The sequence below is a fragment of the Coregonus clupeaformis genome, chromosome 3 (genome assembly GCF_020615455.1).
Source record: "Coregonus clupeaformis isolate EN_2021a chromosome 3, ASM2061545v1, whole genome shotgun sequence".
Lineage (NCBI taxonomy): Eukaryota > Metazoa > Chordata > Actinopteri > Salmoniformes > Salmonidae > Coregonus > Coregonus clupeaformis.
This window is the reverse complement of record NC_059194.1, coordinates 25,257,530-25,277,456: the sequence shown is the minus strand read 5'-3', so window position 1 is coordinate 25,277,456 and position 19,927 is coordinate 25,257,530. Positions and strand designations below refer to the sequence as shown.

The 19,927-nt window shown below is 43.1% G+C and overlaps 1 protein-coding gene across 1 annotated transcript; it reads right to left on the bottom strand.

Moving 5' to 3' along the window:
• Nucleotides 1-1,094: 1,094 nt before the first annotated feature.
• Nucleotides 1,095-14,231, bottom strand: LOC121546492 (cationic amino acid transporter 3). Its single transcript, XM_041857759.1, has 12 exons — nucleotides 13,999-14,231; nucleotides 5,201-5,625; nucleotides 4,594-4,755; nucleotides 4,204-4,375; nucleotides 3,806-3,924; nucleotides 3,494-3,716; nucleotides 3,011-3,150; nucleotides 2,788-2,890; nucleotides 2,472-2,707; nucleotides 2,057-2,223; nucleotides 1,690-1,798; nucleotides 1,095-1,519 (listed from the first exon to the last, which is right to left on the bottom strand). Exons 2-12 carry the CDS (start codon nucleotides 5,565-5,567, stop codon nucleotides 1,377-1,379), a joined length of 1,941 nt encoding a protein of 646 aa, XP_041713693.1. The 5' UTR covers nucleotides 5,568-5,625; nucleotides 13,999-14,231; the 3' UTR covers nucleotides 1,095-1,376.
• Between the last annotated feature and the right edge of the window lie 5,696 nt (nucleotides 14,232-19,927).

The window sequence follows — 19,927 nt, the reverse complement described above, 5'->3', positions numbered from 1 at the left end:
TTCTCTCGTCACATAATATCTACCTTTAATAGCATAACTTTAAATTGAATAATTATTTGGGCAGCTCTTACAATAATTAACAAATATAACATTCATATCTATGTATCTGTATAAATATGAAAACAACATTCAATTAATTATTGTAAATTATCTATTCAAATTGCTAAATGCTTCAAAAATTTGAAATATTACCTGCTTTTGGGTAAGGACCGTCAAGTTTTACTAAATTAAATGTCATTGTCAAGCGTCTCTCTATAGTGCAGACAGTGAGTTCTGCGGTGGTTTGACCCTCTCCTTGGTATTGCCTGTCCCCAAAGAACACAAATAATACCATAGTAATTGACCTACATGGACAGGAGGACACACGACACTACATACCCTGTCGATGTGCTTACTGTACCCAGCAGTAACTCACAGGGCAAAGACAGTAGAGATCAAACACCATTTTTGGAAAGTGGCTGAATTCAGGTAGAAACAACCAGGCACTAGAATAACACATTAAAATGGAGGAACTCTGTTTCCTTGCCATTTGTACCACCTAAATGACATATAAAACAATTAAAAATAAACCTTAAAACATTTAGATTGCAGAAATTTGTCAAGTTCATTTTGATAGAGTATACATTGAGTGTACAAAACGTTAAGAACACCTTCCTAATATTGAGTCGCATGCACCCCTCCCTCCCTCCCTTTTGCCCTCAGAACAGCCTCAATTAGTCGGGGCATGGACTCTACAAGGTGTCGAAAACATTCCACAGGGATGCTGGCCCATGTTGACTCCAATGCTACCCACAGTTGTGTCAAGTTGGCTGGATGTCCTATGGGTGGTGGATCATTCTTGATACACACAGGAACCTGTTGAGCGTGAAGCAGTGTCGCAGTTCTTGACACAATCCTGTGTGCCTGGCACCTACTACCATAACCTGTTCAAAGGCACTTAAATCTTCTGTCTTGCCCATTCACCCTCTGAATGGCACACATACACAATCCATGTCTCAATTGTCTCAAGTCTTAAAAATCCTTATTTAACCCGTCTCCTCCCCTTCATCTACACTGATTGAAGTGGATTTAACAAGTGACATCAATAAGGGACCATAGCTTTCACCTGGTCAGTCTATGTCATGGAAAGCGCAGGTGTTCTTAGTGTTTTGTACAATCAGTGTATATCTCAGTGCACATACATCCAAAATCTATTTAGCATGCGAGGTCCTCTCTACATTATAGGAATGACCGAATAACAGAGACGAGAAGTTAAGACAGTCGGTTGTAGCACAATGCCCAGACAGTTGAAAATGAACGCGATGAGAATGTGCACCTGTTCGTCTTGCATGGTATGCCGTTGGGGCGTACACCATCTATTCCACCACTATTCTCCTCTAAGGTGTCATCCCTTCCACCTCACTGTCATCCTCTGCCAGATAGATGGGACTCTTTGATCGGAGGACTGGCTCAAATTTACCGCGGTTGGGTGTGGCCTCTGAACTGTTCTTAATCCCATAACCAAAGTAGATGAGAAAACCTAGGAGAAAGAGAAGGAAGAAAAACTGATTTAAACAGTGATAAACTACAGCAGGTCAAAGGTGAACCTCACTGATACACTGTACTTGCGTAACACAAAGTTGAGTAAAAATACAGATCGACACAAGACCAAGAGGCAAAGCAATAATAGGGGGTGGGGATCTCACTAACCAATAGCCATCCACACTGCAAAGCGACACCACGTTGGCCCATCCAGCTGCATCATGAGGTAAATGTTGACAAAGATACTGACCAATGGCAGCACTGGGAGTAGGGGTACCTGAGGGGATTCAAAAAAGTTTGTTTATTTTCTACATGAACCACAATTAGCACACACTGGACATAATCAAGTCTAACAAGTACAACAATGTTTATTTCATTTTTTTAAGCTAAGAGCTGATGATTCAATGAAACAAATACAGACAGACAGTGGTTTCTAGGAGAATACGGAAACCTACAGTAAATAGGAAATGGTTTCTCAGGATGAATGAAACAACAAACATGAAATGAGTCATGTGATTGACAACTCCCATCATACCTTAAAGGTGAGTGCCTGTCTGCTCGGGGGCTGTCTCCAGATGATGGCCACACACAGGAAAGAGAGGAAGGCCAGTATCGCACATATGGTGGCCCACACGGGGTGGCCACTCACCACCTCTGCCCCCCACACAGCCAGCACTACGCACAGCAACGTGAACACCACAGCTACAGAGAAAAGAGAGATTGTGAACTTTAGCATGTATAGTGGAATCTTAAGTGTACTTTACAGTTCTTGGTAATAAATCATTTCAATGCATTCTCTCATTTGTATTATCAGACAGCTGCTTCCATTTGTAACCAGTATGCCAAACGTATCAAGAAAGCCTCACTTAAATATGTGTAGCTATTCTGGTAAACCCAAAGCAGCTTTAAACATCATCAACACTTCACCCTGACAAAAGAGGGAGACTCACAAATGACAGCGGAAGTGATGTACACTATGAGTCCGGAGGTCTTGGTGGGGACGTCACAGCTGGGCACCAGCAGCATCTTGAGGGTGAACCTCTCCCTGAGGGGCCTGGTCTCCCCCTCACCCTCCTGGCCAAACTCATCCCCACTGTCCCCCTCTGCCATGGTTGCCCTCTGCAGACCCACCAGCTCCACCAGCTTCTCACTGGCACCGCTGACGCCCAGGGTGCCCGGCTGGTACCTGAGAAAAATACACATAAACAGTCAACCCTACGTTGACTGAAAACATGACTCTTTTTAGCCAATATCCTCTGCCCTAACCTGAGGATAAGCACACACGCAGCCACTAGTGTATATGCCAGGAGAGTTCCTATCGACATCAGGTCCACCAGGGCTGCCAGATCAAACAGGAACGCCATCAGGGCTGCAGAGAGAAAGAATCCATTTCAATTCTAAGCAGCATAGAGTAGCTGCTAAACAGTTGACAGAAAACTAAGCGTTGGTGCACGAAGGAGATACTGAGTAAAGCAAGGGCTATGCTTACCTGCTACAATACCCGACACGATGGTGGCTAACAGGGGGGTCTTGGTTTTGATGTTAATCTTTGACAGGAAGCGGAAGAGCAGGCCGTCCTCAGCCATTGCATAGATTACACGGGGCATGGGGAACATTGAGCCCAGTAAACTAGACAGAGAAAAGAGAGAGGGACTCAGACACAGGCATCACCGTCACACAGAGGTCAGCCATGTCTCTGGACAGTCCACAAACACTGACTGGCCATCAACATTTAACACAAGAAACAAAAAAGTTTGGTTCATATATTCCACATCATAATTGGTTGCAGGCAAATAACAACAAACAACAAAAAAGGAACTGAAAGAATCGTACATGAAATGAAACATCTGTTCAGACCCAAAAATAAATATCAAACAAAAAATATCCTGCCATCTGGGTGCCTTTCTACGTTTGCTAGACGTGCACACAAGGCCATGAGAAGTCTCTATGGGAAACTGTCTGTGCCAGTCACCTGGTGGACAGGGCACAGAGGGAGCCCACAGCCACGATGTAGCGGGCAGGGTCCCAGTGCACATAGCTGAAGGCCTCTGGCAGCGGGCTCTCTCGGTTCAGCAGGTAGTAGGGCATCATGAGGGTGAGGGCCGCAGACACCCCGAAGTAGGCGAAGAAACAGATGAGCAGAGAGGCCACGATACCGATGGGGATGGAACGCATAGGGTTCTTGGCCTCTTCGCCTGTGAAGATAGATAGAGATGGTTTAAATTTGACAGTCGTCAACCACAGAAAACATACACTGGTGTCAAGAGAAGAGAAAATGGCCTACTTGTTGTTGCGATGCAGTCGAACCCCACAAAGGCGTAGAAGCAGGTTGCTGCCCCAGACAGGACTCCACTGAAGCCGAATGGAGCAAAACCCCCGGTGCCAAACTTCTCTTTAATGATCCTGGAGAAAGAAAGAGAGCAGGGGACTGGTTTTGCAGTAGCCTGCAAAATACCGAAAAATGCCCAAGAGAAAGAGTAATCGTTTCATATTTAGTCTTCAAGAAGAGAACTGGTACCTCTGATGGCTGATGTCTGTAAAAGCTTTGATCTATTGTTGCAAACAGACTTTCGTACCCTCTCAATTACTGCATAGGGCTTATTTTAAAACATAAAACACCATTGCTGCCTTATAAAGTATTCCTTCTGAGCTCCCCAGCCCATCTGTCTGTTGGTGACTCACTCTGGATCAGTGATGTTGGTTGTGTTGACGAAGTCCTCCACAGTGAGGCTCCAGTTGGCACAGTCTCCCTTCACCAGTCCTGAGATGATGACGAAGCCCAGCACCACCAGGTTGACCCCCGTGAAGATCTTGTTCACCAGGGCCGACTCGCTCACGCCAAACGCCAGCAGGCCTGTGTGGGTGTTAGCAAAGTGTCAGAGCCACAGACGTGGGCAGCGACCAAGCACCGCCAATCACAATGCTGCACTGAATGGGCACTCTGCCCATGCTCTAGGGCAGCAATGAAGAGGCAGCCATAGAGAACCCTCTTTAGTAGCTGTAGTTTCGCTGAGGGTGTGTATAATGTTTTCAAATGTGTTCAGAGTTATGTTAATGAGATGAGAGCCTTACCACTGAGCAGCAAGATCAGGATGAAGGCAAAGAGGTCTGGGTATTCAGCAAGAATCTTCCCAGGGACCTTGATGGACATGGAGGCTCTGAAGAAGTCTGAGATCTTCTGTTCAACCAGGTTGTCAAAGGTGGAGCTCCAGGCCCGAGCAACACTGGCTGTGCCTGAAAGAGAGGGAGAAGAAGAGAAAGAGAGAGAGAGGAAGAGACTTACAATGAGAGAGGTTGGAGTCATACTTTCAAGGGCCCTTCTGTCACAAGGCAATCCTTCTGAAGGACCAGGCACTTGATCTGCCTGTAAAACCTCTTCAGCTCACGTCCTCGTCAGAATCTTATTCATTCAGTCTAATTATTAAGCTACTCAGAATTGCTGATTATCTCAAGTGACTGGCTGGGTATAGCAGAAAATATCACTGCTGTTTAAGCAGCTTGGAGTTGTGTGCAGTCACATACATTTATGTTATCCTTGCACCTCATATCCTGCTTTTACCTTTAAACGTGTTTCTTGCAATTTTACACAAAAATAGATTAAACATTTCCTGCCCATTTTTGAATCACTTTGCTTCTTAATTTCAAATCCTTCATTTTTACTAACCCACTTCTGACTCACCTATGACATAGGAGAGGATGAGGTTCCAGCCAGTGACGAAGGCCCAGATTTCCCCCACAGTCACATAGCTGTATATGTAGGCTGAACCAGTCTTGGGCACACGGGCACCAAACTCAGCATAACACAGACCAGCAAGGACGGAGGAGAGCGCTGCGATGAGGAAGCAGAGCACGATGGCTGGGCCGGCCTTCTCCCTGGCCACCTCTCCAGCCAGCACATAGACGCCAGCCCCCAGAGTGGCGCCCACCCCCAGGGCAATAAGGTCCAGCGTGGTCAGGCAGCGGGCAAAGTGGCTCTCTTCCTGGTTACAGTCCAGCGCCCGTCGCCGGAGCAGCATCTTACCGAAGGACGCTAGCTTCTCAGCCATAATAGGACAGTAGGTCACCAAGTCAAGAGGAGGAGATTATGGATCTTCTTACAGCCAACTGAGGAAGAGGAGAATCTACTGTCAAATGAGAGCGGGAGTGGTTTGGAGGGACAAGCCCAGACACAACAATCATTATTTTGTAATCAACTACTTTCTCAGAAGCGAGATATGATATAATCAAATGGGGAGTGAAATGTCAGTTAGAAAAACAAAGCAATTTGCCTCTTCACACGAAATAATGTGTCATTCCATGTAGAGTAGATGCCACACTATCATTATTCTCTGAAGGGTCGTTCTGTTTGATTTCAGTCATTTTTGACCGCACCCCTTTCGATTTGAACAAAACTTTGTATACATATTTGCCCATGGTAGAAGTGGTCAAAAAGTGACTTTGTGGACATGAATGACAAAACATTTAGGAGATAGATGTGCTCAAAGTTGACCAATTTCGCATACCCCGCCCTACCATAAGACATCCATGTCTTCATCACTGGATAAGATAAACAGTTGAGTTTGATATCATTAAAAAGCTTAACTGGGTTGTCAAACTTTTGTAATTTCTTGAAGAAACTTGTTTTATTAAATATAAATTATTAAAATGTTTTACCTTTAATGTCAATGATCTAAAAACACGTAAAGGCAGATTTTTTTTCAAATGTTGTAGGTTAGACCATATTTTACATAATCTGAGGTTTGTGTTGTGCCCGCCATCGGTTGAAGTAAGCACAACATCACCACCAACTATGCAGTTCTTCTCTGCAATCTCAACATCAGGGCAAGATGTGGCAACGCAAGTCAAGGTCTCTGGTACACACACACACACACACACTCATTCATTCACATAGAACTAATCACACAAGGGGACACAGAGTGCAGGTTGGCCCAAGGACAAGTGCAACATCACAGCGATATGCATCCTTCGTCAATCCCAAATCTCTCTGCCGATCTCACACTGACACTAGGTTAACAGTGCTGGGCAATTCCACGTTAACAGAATTGCGCTGAGACTCAAATTTTTCACTTAAAATATATGTCAAACAAAAACCATTGATTTCAAAGTTAAACAAACCATACAACTCTATACACAATGACTACTTTTAACAATTTACACAGAACAGTTTACAGAAACACATTTACTGGAAGAACTGTGCAGATGCAAGGTTTGGTAACAACATGTCGGTAAAATCTCCCTCAGTTTTTTGTGAACACGTTTTCCAAGAACGTTATTAAATATCTGCTCTGAATTAAGATTCAAAGATGTCTGCCAAAAGAATGGGGTGTCAGGTATGACATGGCACCTTGGCTCTGAAAAAATCTATTTGGGTTATTTTGGAACTACAGTAAGTGAAGTGGACTTGCACCCGGTAACAGAATTGCGGTAAGGGAATTTCATCATGGGTCACAGATCTGTACTACATAGAAATACATAATTATGGATATGAATGTCATTATCTTCATGGTGATGTATCCCAAAGTGGTACACAAAGGTAGAAATATGCAATATCCTCCTTTGCATATTTGGGTATTATTCTACACACTGGCTATTATTTTAACGAGCTCCACTACCAAACAAGACCACATTTGGTTGGTCCGGACCAAATCTGAAGCAAATCATATTTGTCTATGTTTCACAACCTGATATCAGTAAAACACAAACTAATTGATATGTCTACCATTACTTGTTACTTCTGTGAACATTCATTATCCTTCCTCCTCATGAGGGAGAGAAATTTGAAAATATATTTTAAAAAGATTCTCCTGTTTTGTATAGTAGTTCTGAAAGTTGCGCTCACGAGCCAAAAGTGGTCCCTGAAAATTGTTACTACGTCACATATGTGAAGATACGTGCACCACGTCATTGTGTGTGCATCTTGCTAGTCTTTGCTGAAATGGCGAGGGGCTGAACTTCCAGAAAACAAGTTGATTTCAAACTAGGGATTTTGTGGCTAATTTTGGTAATTCTGCTCATAGATTATGCATGTATGAAATATACCGACAAATCCAGCCTAAAGCGGAAGGTTTAAAAAAGACTTAGTAGTCGCCAAAGTTCCGGAGCATGTCTAATGATGTGGGTTTTTGGTAACGGAATTTCAAGGCACAAGACAAGATTTCTTGAACTTACAGAAGGCTGGTTTTTTGTTTTCCTAAACTAAATATAAAAGTGTTGATATTAGTTGGCAGGGGTCTTTACTTCAACATTGTGTTTTGGTGTATTTCTAATACCTTTTAAGACTTTTTCTGGTAGATGTTTTCTAAGACCCCTTTTCCATCTGTTTGACAAGAAATCAAAGCGTTTGCATATTCCATATTTTTAGAATGGAAAATGGTTGAAAAATGTATACATGCCTTAATTTCTCAAAAATATAGACTCTTAGCTTTCATTTGACATGCTCCTATGAACTTCACATGTTGGTGCTCGTGGGTCCTTTTACATGGAAATTACCTGCTACTAAAAGGCAGTCTGGCTGAATAGTGAATAATGGCAGGCAGCCATTTAGGCCCCGACCATTGGCTGGTAGCCTCCCGAGGAAAGAAAGCCCTGCAGTAGTGCATAGCGCTGACCAGTACCCTGACCTTGGCAGAGACCGTAGTGAATCTGAAAGACTGGCTAAGGGAGGGAGTCAAGAACCCCATTCATTTGCAGCCAGAAAAACTAAAATAGGAGACTGAAGAAAATAAATGAAAAGAGAACAGGGAGAAAGGGGGGAATAGAAGGAATGGCAGCGTAGTTGGCAAAGAAAGCATGGGACAGAGAGGAGAATGGAAAAACCTGATGAACGGCCTCTGACTTGACACACCAGACCGATTACATTTTTAAGCAACAGACAGATGATCCCAATACAAAGCTGGGTAAGAAAACTAGAAATCGCCCTTTCCAACTGTGTCCAAAAAAGCAACAGGAAATAATTGCTGTCCAAGCCCACTGTGTGGGCGCCATGGATGGACCTAATAAAGCTCTCCTGTCTGGCAATGGGTCCAGGTCGAAGGGTTGATCCTGGCACACACACCGGAGATGCCATGCAAGTTTAATCAGGCCATGTCTGGGCAACACACCTCATCAGGAGGGAGAGAGCGTCCATGTCAACTCTGTTTGGCTGACAGGAGACAACGTCTACAAGGGACACAGGCGACTATATTGCCTACACCCAGATCTCATACCCCTGTGGTCCTTGTTCTCAATCTGTAGTGTACACACTATAGGCCAGGGCTATTCAACTGGCGGCCCGCAGGCCAGATCCGGCCCGTTTATTCATTTATACTGGACCTTTGATCAATTCTGAACATTAATAAAAGATCCGGGGAAAGAATCCCTGCCCAAATCTGACATTCAGTGCCAAAATGACAAGCACTAAGGTGGTTGTCTATAGTGTGGTTTCTAGTGCCTATGTGGCATGTTAATTCTTTTTTCTTCATACGAATTTGTCTCTAGCGTTTGAACGGTTTAAGCTATGACCCCATTCCTTAAAGCTACAACTCTCAGGAACACGTACATGCCTTCCATTTCCCTCTCTGATGCTCACAAGGACTCGTTAGAAGGGGATGACAAAAAACACCTAATGACTGAGAAAAATGAATTCAAAGCATACTTCCTTCAGCCTGGAATTTGGCAATACCTGATTTGACATATCTGTCTTATTTATTGAGATGCTTAGTTAAGATTTTAAAATGACCTAATTAATAATATAATAACAATAATAATATGCCATTTAGCAGACGCTTTTATCCAAAGCGACTTACAGTCATGCGTGCATAAATTTTTGTGTATGGGTGGTCCCGGGGATCGAACCCACTACCCTGGCGTTACAAGCACCGTGCTCTACCAGCTGAGCTACAGAAGCTATTAATAATTGTTTAAATAAAACAAAAATAATGGTGAGTGAGCGTTTCACCTTTTCCTTTCAATGTTGATAAATTGTTTTGGTTGCACCTCGACTCACGTGTTTTTTATTTTATTTATTTTTTTACATCTGTCCCCCGTAAGAATATGTTGAATAGCCCTCATATAGGCTTTGAGTTCAACAAATAGGCATCTCAGTCACCAGTTACTACACCCACGGCACTTACCATTTCCTAACCATTTGACCAGTAACATATTGTTGACTTTAGGATGATAAAGATACAGTCAAATGGGATTGCAAGGTCTACCTGGCTGCATGTTTTCATCTACTAGGCTCAGTAGGCTGACATTCTAGCCAGGCAAAGTTGAGAAAATCCAGCCTCTGGAATAACAACTATATCAAGCACAGTTGGCCTTTCTCCTCCATTAAGAGGATAATCAACAGTGTTACATAAGCCTGCTAACCTTCTTAGAGGTGAACAAATAATTAGTCATGATTATGTTTGTGTAGCCTAGCATGACCATGGTGAAATGTGTGGCCTAAACTGCACCACAAAGTATTTGCAATATGATGTGGGAAATGAAGTAATGGCATGTTCTGGTCATTTATAAGAAGCATTAAGAATAGAACTGTAAAGAGGGCCTAAAAAGTTAACTTTTTGGTCCACCTGCCACTGTGTAATAAAACAAATGAGCATGCTTTGTAATGTTTCTAAAACAATAAATGTATTACTAGTTAGAAATAAATGTGGTATATTGTTTAATTTAATATAATTTTTTGTGAGAATCACAGATGAGACAAATTTTTACCTACCCCTTTAACGGCAGGAGGTTACAGTCACAGATAGAACAATGAGAAAGATATTTCACTGGATGTACAAATGTGAAGCATCCGATTGGCTACCAAAGATGGTAGTGAGTGGAAAGCCCTGTGGCCGGCAGTGGGAGAAGATGGAACGAGATGGATTTTGGCCCACATTCTGCTAATTTTCTCATCGATGAAACATTTGATCTCAATACAGTTTTCTGTTCCCAAAACTAAAATATGTTACGAACAGAGTGGACAACGTTTTGTAGACTTTACCCTTTGCCAAAGTTTCAAAAATGTTTGTTGTTTAGGAGTGCAAAGTCAAATTTAGTTATTGCACACGCACTCTTCAGAGTAGGCGTTCCCTAACCAAAATATGCAAATATATGCTAGAACGCGCTAATAGGATCTCGCTAGCTCGTGCTTGGCTCTGCCCACCTCATTGCTTGTTCTACCCACATTGACTCATTTGTTCCCATTTAAAAAGGACAGGCTTCGGTCTATCCTGGTTTAGTTATACAAATCTTTGTTACAGTGGTAAAGCGACTCGAGTCATGTTTGTGAGAATAAATCCGACTAGTAGACGTGTTGTCTTCTTTTCCCTAGCAGTTGGAACTCAAACATTGAAAAACAACATAGCTTGTGAACAAAACAATGTAAATTGCCAAGAAACATAGGGACAAAGTCTCACTTCAGTAGACTTTCGTTTCAAATAAATTTGACTTTTATGCCTGTGCTCAGCACTTCTAAAATGAATATTTCACTCAGCTCTTCACCTGCGCACAGCAGCGCAAGATGGGATAGACTATACTATAGGATTCGTAGTTCTTTGACTTTGTGCGATTAATTTACCAGCTATGAAACAAAACGGCAGAAATACTTTGAAAACAGCTACTACAGCATTTAACTATTAATGTGATCATACTTTACTATTTTTATTCACAACTGCTAGTGAAATGCTCGCACTGTGGAGCCCTAACCACCCGCCAACGTTGCAGGTGAAATAGTAGACCTCACCTGCCAATTTTAGACCCTGACTGTAAACATAGAAGAACCATTGTAAAGCAGAACATATAACACAGGAAATCTGACCTGGGCGCCAGGACATTTCCGAATTCAACAACGCAATACTGTTGTCTTGCCAAACATGACTACAACTAGAACAAGCTGTTCCATGCTCAGAAGTTTTAAATATCAAGAAAAACAACGGTTCTACTTCCACTCTTTGTTATTTTTTGGAAGGGGAAACAATGTGGCCTCCATCAAACAAGTGAGTGCACAGCTAAAATAAAAGGTTCATGATTAAATTTCAACCATTCAAGTGAACAGGCCACATTCAGAAGAACCATCATATCATTTGACAATGGAATGAATCACTGCCAACTTTTGCTAAGGAATGAGACAGACAGGGCATAATGCTCAATTTGTGGGTGTTTCCATGGTTACTTCGCTTTGGCTTCTCTGAAATGATGCCAGATGATGCACACACAGCATTTGCTATTCATCAGATCCCTGTCTTCAAAGGGCAATCTAATTATGGGCATAGATGACAACAGAGAATCAGCACATCAACCACCTCTTGCTACATGAAGCCCTCTACCTATTACCACACCCCTGTGTCCACACAACAATGCAATTCGCACAAAATGCTGAAAGAAGTGCTGGAGTGCCCATGCTATACACGAGGGAGGGAGGGAGGGAGGGAGGGAGGGTTCTTTCACACTAGTCTTTCCAGTTACTGTAAATTACTGAACACTCAAACTGTCCTTGGAACCCTGAAAAAAGGTAGGTGTGGTAGTTTGATTGGTGGTTAGGTTTCTTGGCTGAAAAAAAAAACTACAGAAATTTCTGACACCTGGAAAAGACAAGCCTCAGCAGGTACTTGAACATAGTTATGCAACACCACTAACAACACCCAAGCCTTCCACAATAGAAAGTGTCAGTACTCACTTAGCAGATTAAGCAGCAATGGGATATACACTATATTTTATTGAATATATTGTAGGTAGTGACATTATTCTGACTGGTTTCAGACTAGACTTAACATAGTAAATGTAAATCCGGGATGAAGGGTGGTTGGTCGGGGTGGATGGGGGGGCTATATATAACGCGAATGTCTAGCAACCCAAAGGTTGCGTGTTCAAATCTCATCACGGACAACTTTAGCATTTTTGAAACTTTGCAACTACTTACAAATGTTTAGCTACTTTGCAACTATACTGAACAACAATATAAACAATTTCTACGTTTTTACTGAGTTACAGTTCATATAAGGAAATAAGTCAATTGAAATTAATTATTTAGGCCCTAATCTACGGATTTCACATGACTGGGCAGGGGTGCAGCCACGGGTGGGCCTTGGAGGGCATAGGCCCACCCACTGGGGAGCCAGGCACAGCCAATCAGAATGATTTTTTTCCCACAAAAGGGCTTTATTACAGACAGTAATACCCCCCAGGTGAAGAAGGTGGATGTGGAGGTCCTGGGCTGGCGTAGTTACACGTGGTCTGCGGTTGTGAGGGCGGTTGGACGTACTGCCAAATTCTCTAAAACGATGTTGGGGGCAGCTTATGGTAGAGAAATGAACATTCAATTCACTGGCAACAGCTCTGGTGGACATTCCTGCAGTAAGCATGCCAATTGCACGCTCTCTCAAAACTTGAGACATCTGTGACATTGTGTTGTGAGACAAAACTGCACATTTTAGAGTGGCCTTTTATTGTCCCCCGCACAAGGTACATTTGTGTAATGACCATGCTGTTTAATGAGCTTCTTGATATGCCACACCTTTCAGGTAGATGGATTATCTTGGCAAAGGAGAAATGTTCACTAACAGGCATGTAAAAAATTTGTGCACAATTTCAGGGATTTTTTTATTTCAGCTCATGAAACCAACACTTTACATGTTGCGCTTATATTTTTGTTCAGTGTACTTACCTAACCCTTTTAGCTAACCATTTAACCTAACCGTAACTTTAACCGCTAGCCTAGCTAACGTTAGTTAGCAAATGAATACATACCATACCATATTAAATGAGTGTCTCGCATTTACATACAGAATAATACGATATGCTCTGAGACCTGGTTGTATTATTAGCTAGCCAGCTAAGATTATTAATACATTTGAAAGTGAACTGCAGGCTTGCACCTCACATTGCACACAACAGTCCGTGTTCGACAAGTAACAAAAATAAACACCAATCTGATTACAAGAGTACCTTGATAACTATGGATCAAATAGAGAAGGAATGTTCGACACGAATTTAGTTATTAATCTAACGTTAGCTACATAAAACACACTCAAGGTTTACATTACTAGGCTCGTTTACGTTTGGTTTGGCGAGGTTGGTAAGGTAGTTACCTGATTTACAGCAAGATAAATTAGACGGTCCATTCACGTGCCAGCCAAAATACCTAACTAGATAACGTTAGCAGTCAAACCCTATGGTTGAGGGAGATTTTCTAAAACCAAAGAACCGACAGCTGAATTGTCTGAAAACCTAGCTAGATCCAAACACTCCAGCATGTCTGCAGACTAAGCTAGATAGCTACAAAGAATCTCGTTAATTCATGCTGGGCATCGCGAAAATGCCCAACTAGTACTGCCACATTCGATTCAGGTGTTGTTATTCACACTAAATCTCCATACCTTGAATGACTTTCAGAGTTATCATTCATTCCTATCGATGAGCAGTCGCTTTGGTTCAGACTCTTGGAACACATCGCTAGCAAATACAATCTACATTCGATGTATTTGGTATAACAAACATTAGCTAGCTACATACCTGAGGAATTGATGGGCCCAAAAATAAATTGCGATCAGCCAGATGAAAACTATCGGTCTTCCAATTGAACTTCTGTCTTTACAGTCCGAAAAAAGTGCTAATGTCTGTCTACAAACTTCATACAACCACAGTATACAACACACGCTAATGTAAATGGTACAACCCATGCGTTTTGATTGGCTAGTGTAATGAGCCTGTCATTGAAAATGTGCTCTCTCGTTAGGACACTTGTGTTGTTCAGAGGAGCTAGACAACAACACAGCTAACACAATCACTTCAAACTGAAGCGGGAAAGACTGCAAACTAGCTGCACTTCGTTTCGTTTGACCTGTTTTCTATTGATAGTTATTTGTATATATCCGTAAAATTATGCAGATTCATGATTCCAACTGGCTGAGAAAAGCTGCCTACCTGTCTGTCTCATCCTGACACCTTCATTACTATTGGACAGCTGGAGATCGAATTGAATATTGAAACAATGTTGCAAATGTCGGAGAGACAGACAGCAAGGTTTATACAAATCTTCGCTGTTGAAAACTAAATGTTTATCTAGAAGAAATGTGAGATAATGTCTAGATGCTTTTTATAGTGGAGATAAGGTTTATAAATTGCCTGGCTGGGCTGATGAGACAGTGGATTCGCAGATGGAACAGAGTAAATAGGCATTTTAACATCATAGATTTAGCTGGTAGTAACTTGTGGAATAGACACCGGCTGGAATGCAGTTTTAACCAATCAGCATTCAGGATTAGACCCACCCGTTGTATAAATGAAAATAATGTGCAGTAGATTCTGTTAAAAAAACATGGTGAACATTACTTGAATGTACCTTTAACAAAAGGGATGTGTAAGGGAAATGTTATGTTTGTGTATCAAAATCAATGCTACTTCTTGTAGATGGGTTCATGCAGGTGACTGCCTGATCATGTACGGAGGAATCTTCACGATCACTGATCCTCAACTTGGCAGTACGCCCTGAATATTGCTATGGGAACGACCAAGGTATCTCAGTTACAAGGTCTCAACTTGGAGAGAGAGAGAGCATCATGAGGTATTGGTCAGTCACACGTGCGAGCCACCGGCAATGATGAATTCATTAAGCTAAATCATGCAAATATAACTTGTCTGTGTATAGCAGTATACAGACATTCACTAAGGTGCATTAAGTTTGTTGGAACCTCTCCAGCTAGCTGACAAATAGAGTAATTAATTTAAGATTGACTTCAGGTGTCGCTGGTGTTGAATTTCCACCACAATCTGGCATCACAAACAGGATCAGTGATTCTACCTGTGGAGCATCCCAGTGAAGGTCTGCGAGGGAACACCGGTGGCACATTCCATGTGAAGGCGTGCAAGGGAAATTCCCATCTGAACAAAGACGACGTGGATCCGCCCAGACCAGACTTTTACTGTGAGCTGGAGGGACATATCTACTGAATTTCAGTAAGTCAACTTCAATGAATTTGAATAAAAATAAAAGAACAATTATAAAACCAATAAAATTGAACATAAAGATGTAGAAGAAGGGTACCACTAGTATGTAAGGGTACCACTAGTTGTATCCGCCACTGCCGAATCCTCCACCAGCAGACTGAGATGGTTTCCCCTCCTAACCCAGTTGGGGTTGGGCCTGTGCCAGGTGGAGGTGCCGTGGGATTAGGAGCTGAAAGCTAACAACAAAAACAAGGACCAGAGCGAACGAGCAGAGAGGAACAGAGGAGAGGGAGAGTGAAGAAGAGGAGCTAGAAGAGCTCAGAAAATAACTGGAGAAATGTAAGAGAAAAGAAGAAAGTAGAGAAACAAGAGGCAAATTAAGGAGTGCAAGCAGGAAGAATGACGTCAGTGAAGAAGGAAGAAGCCAAGACAAAGATAAAAGGAGCAGCAGCGAGGACAGCAACGAAGGACAAAGCAGAAAAGATAAGGATAAAAAGAAAACCCCCAAAAGAAGCTTGAGGGAATGTTCTCAATAATATGCTACCCCAACCCCAATGGAGGTGGGATGTTGGAAATGGAGAAACCGTGGGATGTTGACGAAATAAAAGCAATAGTGGACGATGTCGTTGACCCAGCAAAGGATGATGTGAGGTTTGAGGAAGAGGGAAAAGCAATCATCTCCATGTACAACCCCACCACCAGAGAAATTGAAGACTGCCGCTGCTTGAAATGTATATGGTAGGACTATAAACATGTGGGACCGCGATGTACCAGTCACTGATCGTGGTGACAAGCTGGATGCAGTTTTTACCGCTATAAAGGCTGCTTTCCCCAAACGCACAGACTGGCAGAAAATCCATTCCACCAAACAGAGAACTGATGAAAAATGTAGTGACTTCATGGAAATAATGGACAGTCTTCCTCCAACACTCAGGCCTGATGGCCTCCTGTAGCTCAGTAGGTAGAGCATGGCGCTTGCAACGGCAGGGTTGTGGGTTCGATTCCCACGGGGGGGGCAGTATGAAAAATGTATGCACTCACTAACTGTAAGTCGCTCTGGATAAGAGCGTCTGCTAAATGACTAAAATGTTAATGCCTGACAGACTCATTCAGCAGCCTATTGTGCCATGCTGTGGTGACAGGCCTGATACAAGATCTGAAGACAGCTGTAACTACAACTTGTATTGCATGGGAAACGAAACCACTGTCTGATGTAAAGCCATATATAACCCATGCGGAAAGACAGTTGAAGGAAAATGAAACTAAGGACGGAAAGACACTGAAGAAGGCACAGCTGATGTACTATGGAGGAGGAAGAGGACATAGAGAAAATGGTGGCAACCGTGGAAACCAAAGAGGTAGAGGCCGAGGGGCCCCTGCTGGAGCTGACGGAGGGCGAGACTGGAGTTGCTACAACTGTGGGAGTTCTTTGGTTCAGTATGTTGACAATTTGTTGGTTTGCTCACAATCAGAGGAGATATGTCACCAGGACACTAGGGCATTGTTGATTTTTTTGGCAGAAAATGGTCATAAAGTTTCCCAGAGTAAAATGCAATTATGCCGGAGCTCCGTTAAATATTTGGGTCATGACATTACTTCTGAGGGTCGCGCCCTCTCCAAAAACAGATTAGAGGCAATTAAGGCTTTTCCTAAACCTTTTACCAAGCAGCACATTATGTCTTTGTTGGGTGTGGCTGGTTACTGACCATGGTTGAAAGACTATGCAGAGATAAATACAATCCTGCAGCGGTTGAACTATGGTAGAAAGATGGATGCGAGTGAAGTTGTGGTCTGGACGTAGAGATGGCATTGGTAAAATTGAAACAAAAATTAATGTCTACCCCTTGCTTGGGTTTGCCAGACCATAATAAACCCTTCCATCTCTTTGTTTCGGAGGCGAGTGGGTTTATGTCAGCAGTTTTGACACAGTATCATGGTGTGGGATATATAGACCTGTTGGTTATTATTCTAAACAAATCGATAGTGTGATCAGGGGAATGGTTTCCTGTTTGAGATCGGTAGCGGCTGCTACTGAAGCTGTTTTGGCATGTTCTGATATTGTGGCTATGTCTTCCCTAACCGTCCATGTGCCCCATGCTGTGCATGCAATTATTACACAGGCAAGAACGGCTCATTTGACGCCTGCGAGACTGCTAGATTATCAGAACATTCTGTTGACGATGTCTCATGTTAATCTGACACGATGTTAACCCCTCAACTCTTCTCCCTACAACAGATGCCGGTGAAGATCATGACTGTGACGTGACTATTGAAATTGACTGTAGCCCTAGATTGGAATTGAGACACCCCGTTAGACAATCCAGACTGAGTTTTTTTGTAGATGGGTCTGCCCAGAGAAATGAAAAAGGGGATCAATTAGTTGGTTATGCTGTTGTGACTGTTTTGGAAACTGTGGAGAGTGCTCGACTCCCTTCCCACTTATCAGCCCAGGCGGCATAACTTTTTGACTTGACTAGAGCTTGTATTTTGGAAAAGGACAGCTCTGTTAACATTTACACTGATAGCAGATATGCGTTCGGTGTTGTGCATGATTTTGGAACATTGTGGAAGAATAGAGGGTTTTTGACCTTGTCTGGAAAACAGATTGCACACAGTAACCTTGTTTTGTCTCTCTTACAGGCTGTCCAGCTACCCTCCTTTGTTTCTATAATCAAGTGTCAAGCACATTCTTCCTCTAATGACAACATTTCTCTGGGGAACGCTAAAGCTGACCATGCAGCTAAATTGGCTGCTTCCTCTTCTGTTTCCCCTCTCCTGCAGATGGCAGCAGTTCCAGCTCCCACCAACCCTTTCTCTGTTGATGACGTTGTTGCTTTGCAGGCAACGGCTGATGAGTCAGAGAGACACAAGTGGGCTGGGTGCTGTCGTAAAGATGCCTCAGGTGTATGGCTGGATGAGTGGAGCAGACCAGCCATGCCCCGTTGTACTTTCCATTTTCTTGCCAATGTGTAGGTTTTACTGTGTTTGCAGAACATTTCTGCAAGAAATGTTTGATTTGGCTTGGGATAGAGAGGGCGAACCAATTTGTCAAATTGATTGGTGAAACAAGCCTGACATGGGTTTCCATTGGCACTGATGAGTATGAGAGGAAGATCCCATACAGTCACTGGCCATCCTATGCGAATGACGAACACACCTTTCACCCAGAACAGGTTGTCCCTGCAAGGAATGGAGGAAGACATGGTTGAGTATTGTGTCACCCTTAACAGTGTTCTCAAGACTCTCTTTCCTCGAGTGAAGGCATCTTTGCCGAACTTGGCAGGTGGAGCTGAGCACTGTTTGAGCCCAGGTGATTTCGTGGTGGTCAAAGATTTCAGGAGAAAGAGCTGGAAGGACCCCCGTTGGAGAGGGCCGTACCAAGTTCTTCTGACCACCCCCACTGCGGTGAAGGTTGCTGAAAGAGATACCTGGATCCACGTGTCGCAATTCAGACAAGTTCCTGATCCAGGAGAAGATGGGGCCTCGCCAGTTCCGGTGGTGCAGTGTGGCCCTCCTCTGCATTAGCACAGGAGTGCTAATAAGAACAGTAGGTTGTCCTCTTGTTGGAAACCTGACAGAGGGTGAGATAAGTCCCGAGCCAAAGGGGCCAACGCAGGCCCAGAGTAGTGGCCCAGAAGTAGATTATCATTGGAGGAGGAGAGCAGAAATGGTTGCTAATCTTACATCTGGACAATAAGAGTGTTGGGTGTGTGGGTTGGGGCCAGTTAAGGTAGTAGCAGGTTTACCACTTGTGGGAGTTCCCATAGGGGTAAATCTGACTTTACAAATGGACTTACCATTTCTAGTAGAGATGCCACGTAACCCTGACCTCATGACGTTTTCTGCATTATACAACCACATAGGCCCACCGTCATTTGCTAGGCCAGATAATACTTTACTCCCACCCATCTCAGTAGCAGGAGTGACAGCCCCTTGGTGTATTAGAGGAGAATGAAGTAATCATTTGGGTGAACTAGAATGTAATCGTACAATGTATTACAACGAGTCCAATACCTGTAAGTTAATTGTTAACAATGCCGACACTGGGGAACCTGGTAATGTTACTTCTGGTAATTCAGTCTATAATGTTCTTATCCCTTTGAGGAGCCCCAAATGGCACCTATTGGTTGTGTGGAAAAAATGGCTTACTATAGCCTTCCGCTGAACTGGGGAGGTAGTTGTACTGTTGGGTTTGTGGTGACAGCTATGAGAACTGTTCCAAACTATGATAAGAGTCTGAAGGCTCTGTTTAGAAACTACAAACCTCCTGGAATGAGAAGAGATAAGAGGTCTCTGGCTGACATCACTTACACTCAGGCACCTGCCTCCAGGTTCTTTGGTGTGTTTTTTCCGGGGTATGGAGTTACATGTGCCCTAGATCAAATTCAGGTGACTGACTGATCGTGTACAGAGGAATCCTCACTATCACTGATCCTCAACTTGGCAGTACGCCCAGAATATTGCTATGGGAACAACCAAGGTATCTCAGTTTCAA

Excerpts from the sequence above, each read along its gene's own strand:
- LOC121546492 (XM_041857759.1), bottom strand. The coding sequence starts at position 5,567 with ATGGCTGAGAAGCTAGCGTCCTTCGGTAAGATGCTGCTCCGGCGACGG. Across the intron at positions 4,376-4,593 it reads CCTGATCTTGCTGCTCAGTG|GCCTGCTGGCGTTTGGCGTG; the intron begins GTAAGGCTCTCA and ends ACACCCACACAG. Across the intron at positions 1,520-1,689 it reads TGCAGTGTGGATGGCTATTG|GTTTTCTCATCTACTTTGGT; the intron begins GTTAGTGAGATC and ends TCTTTCTCCTAG.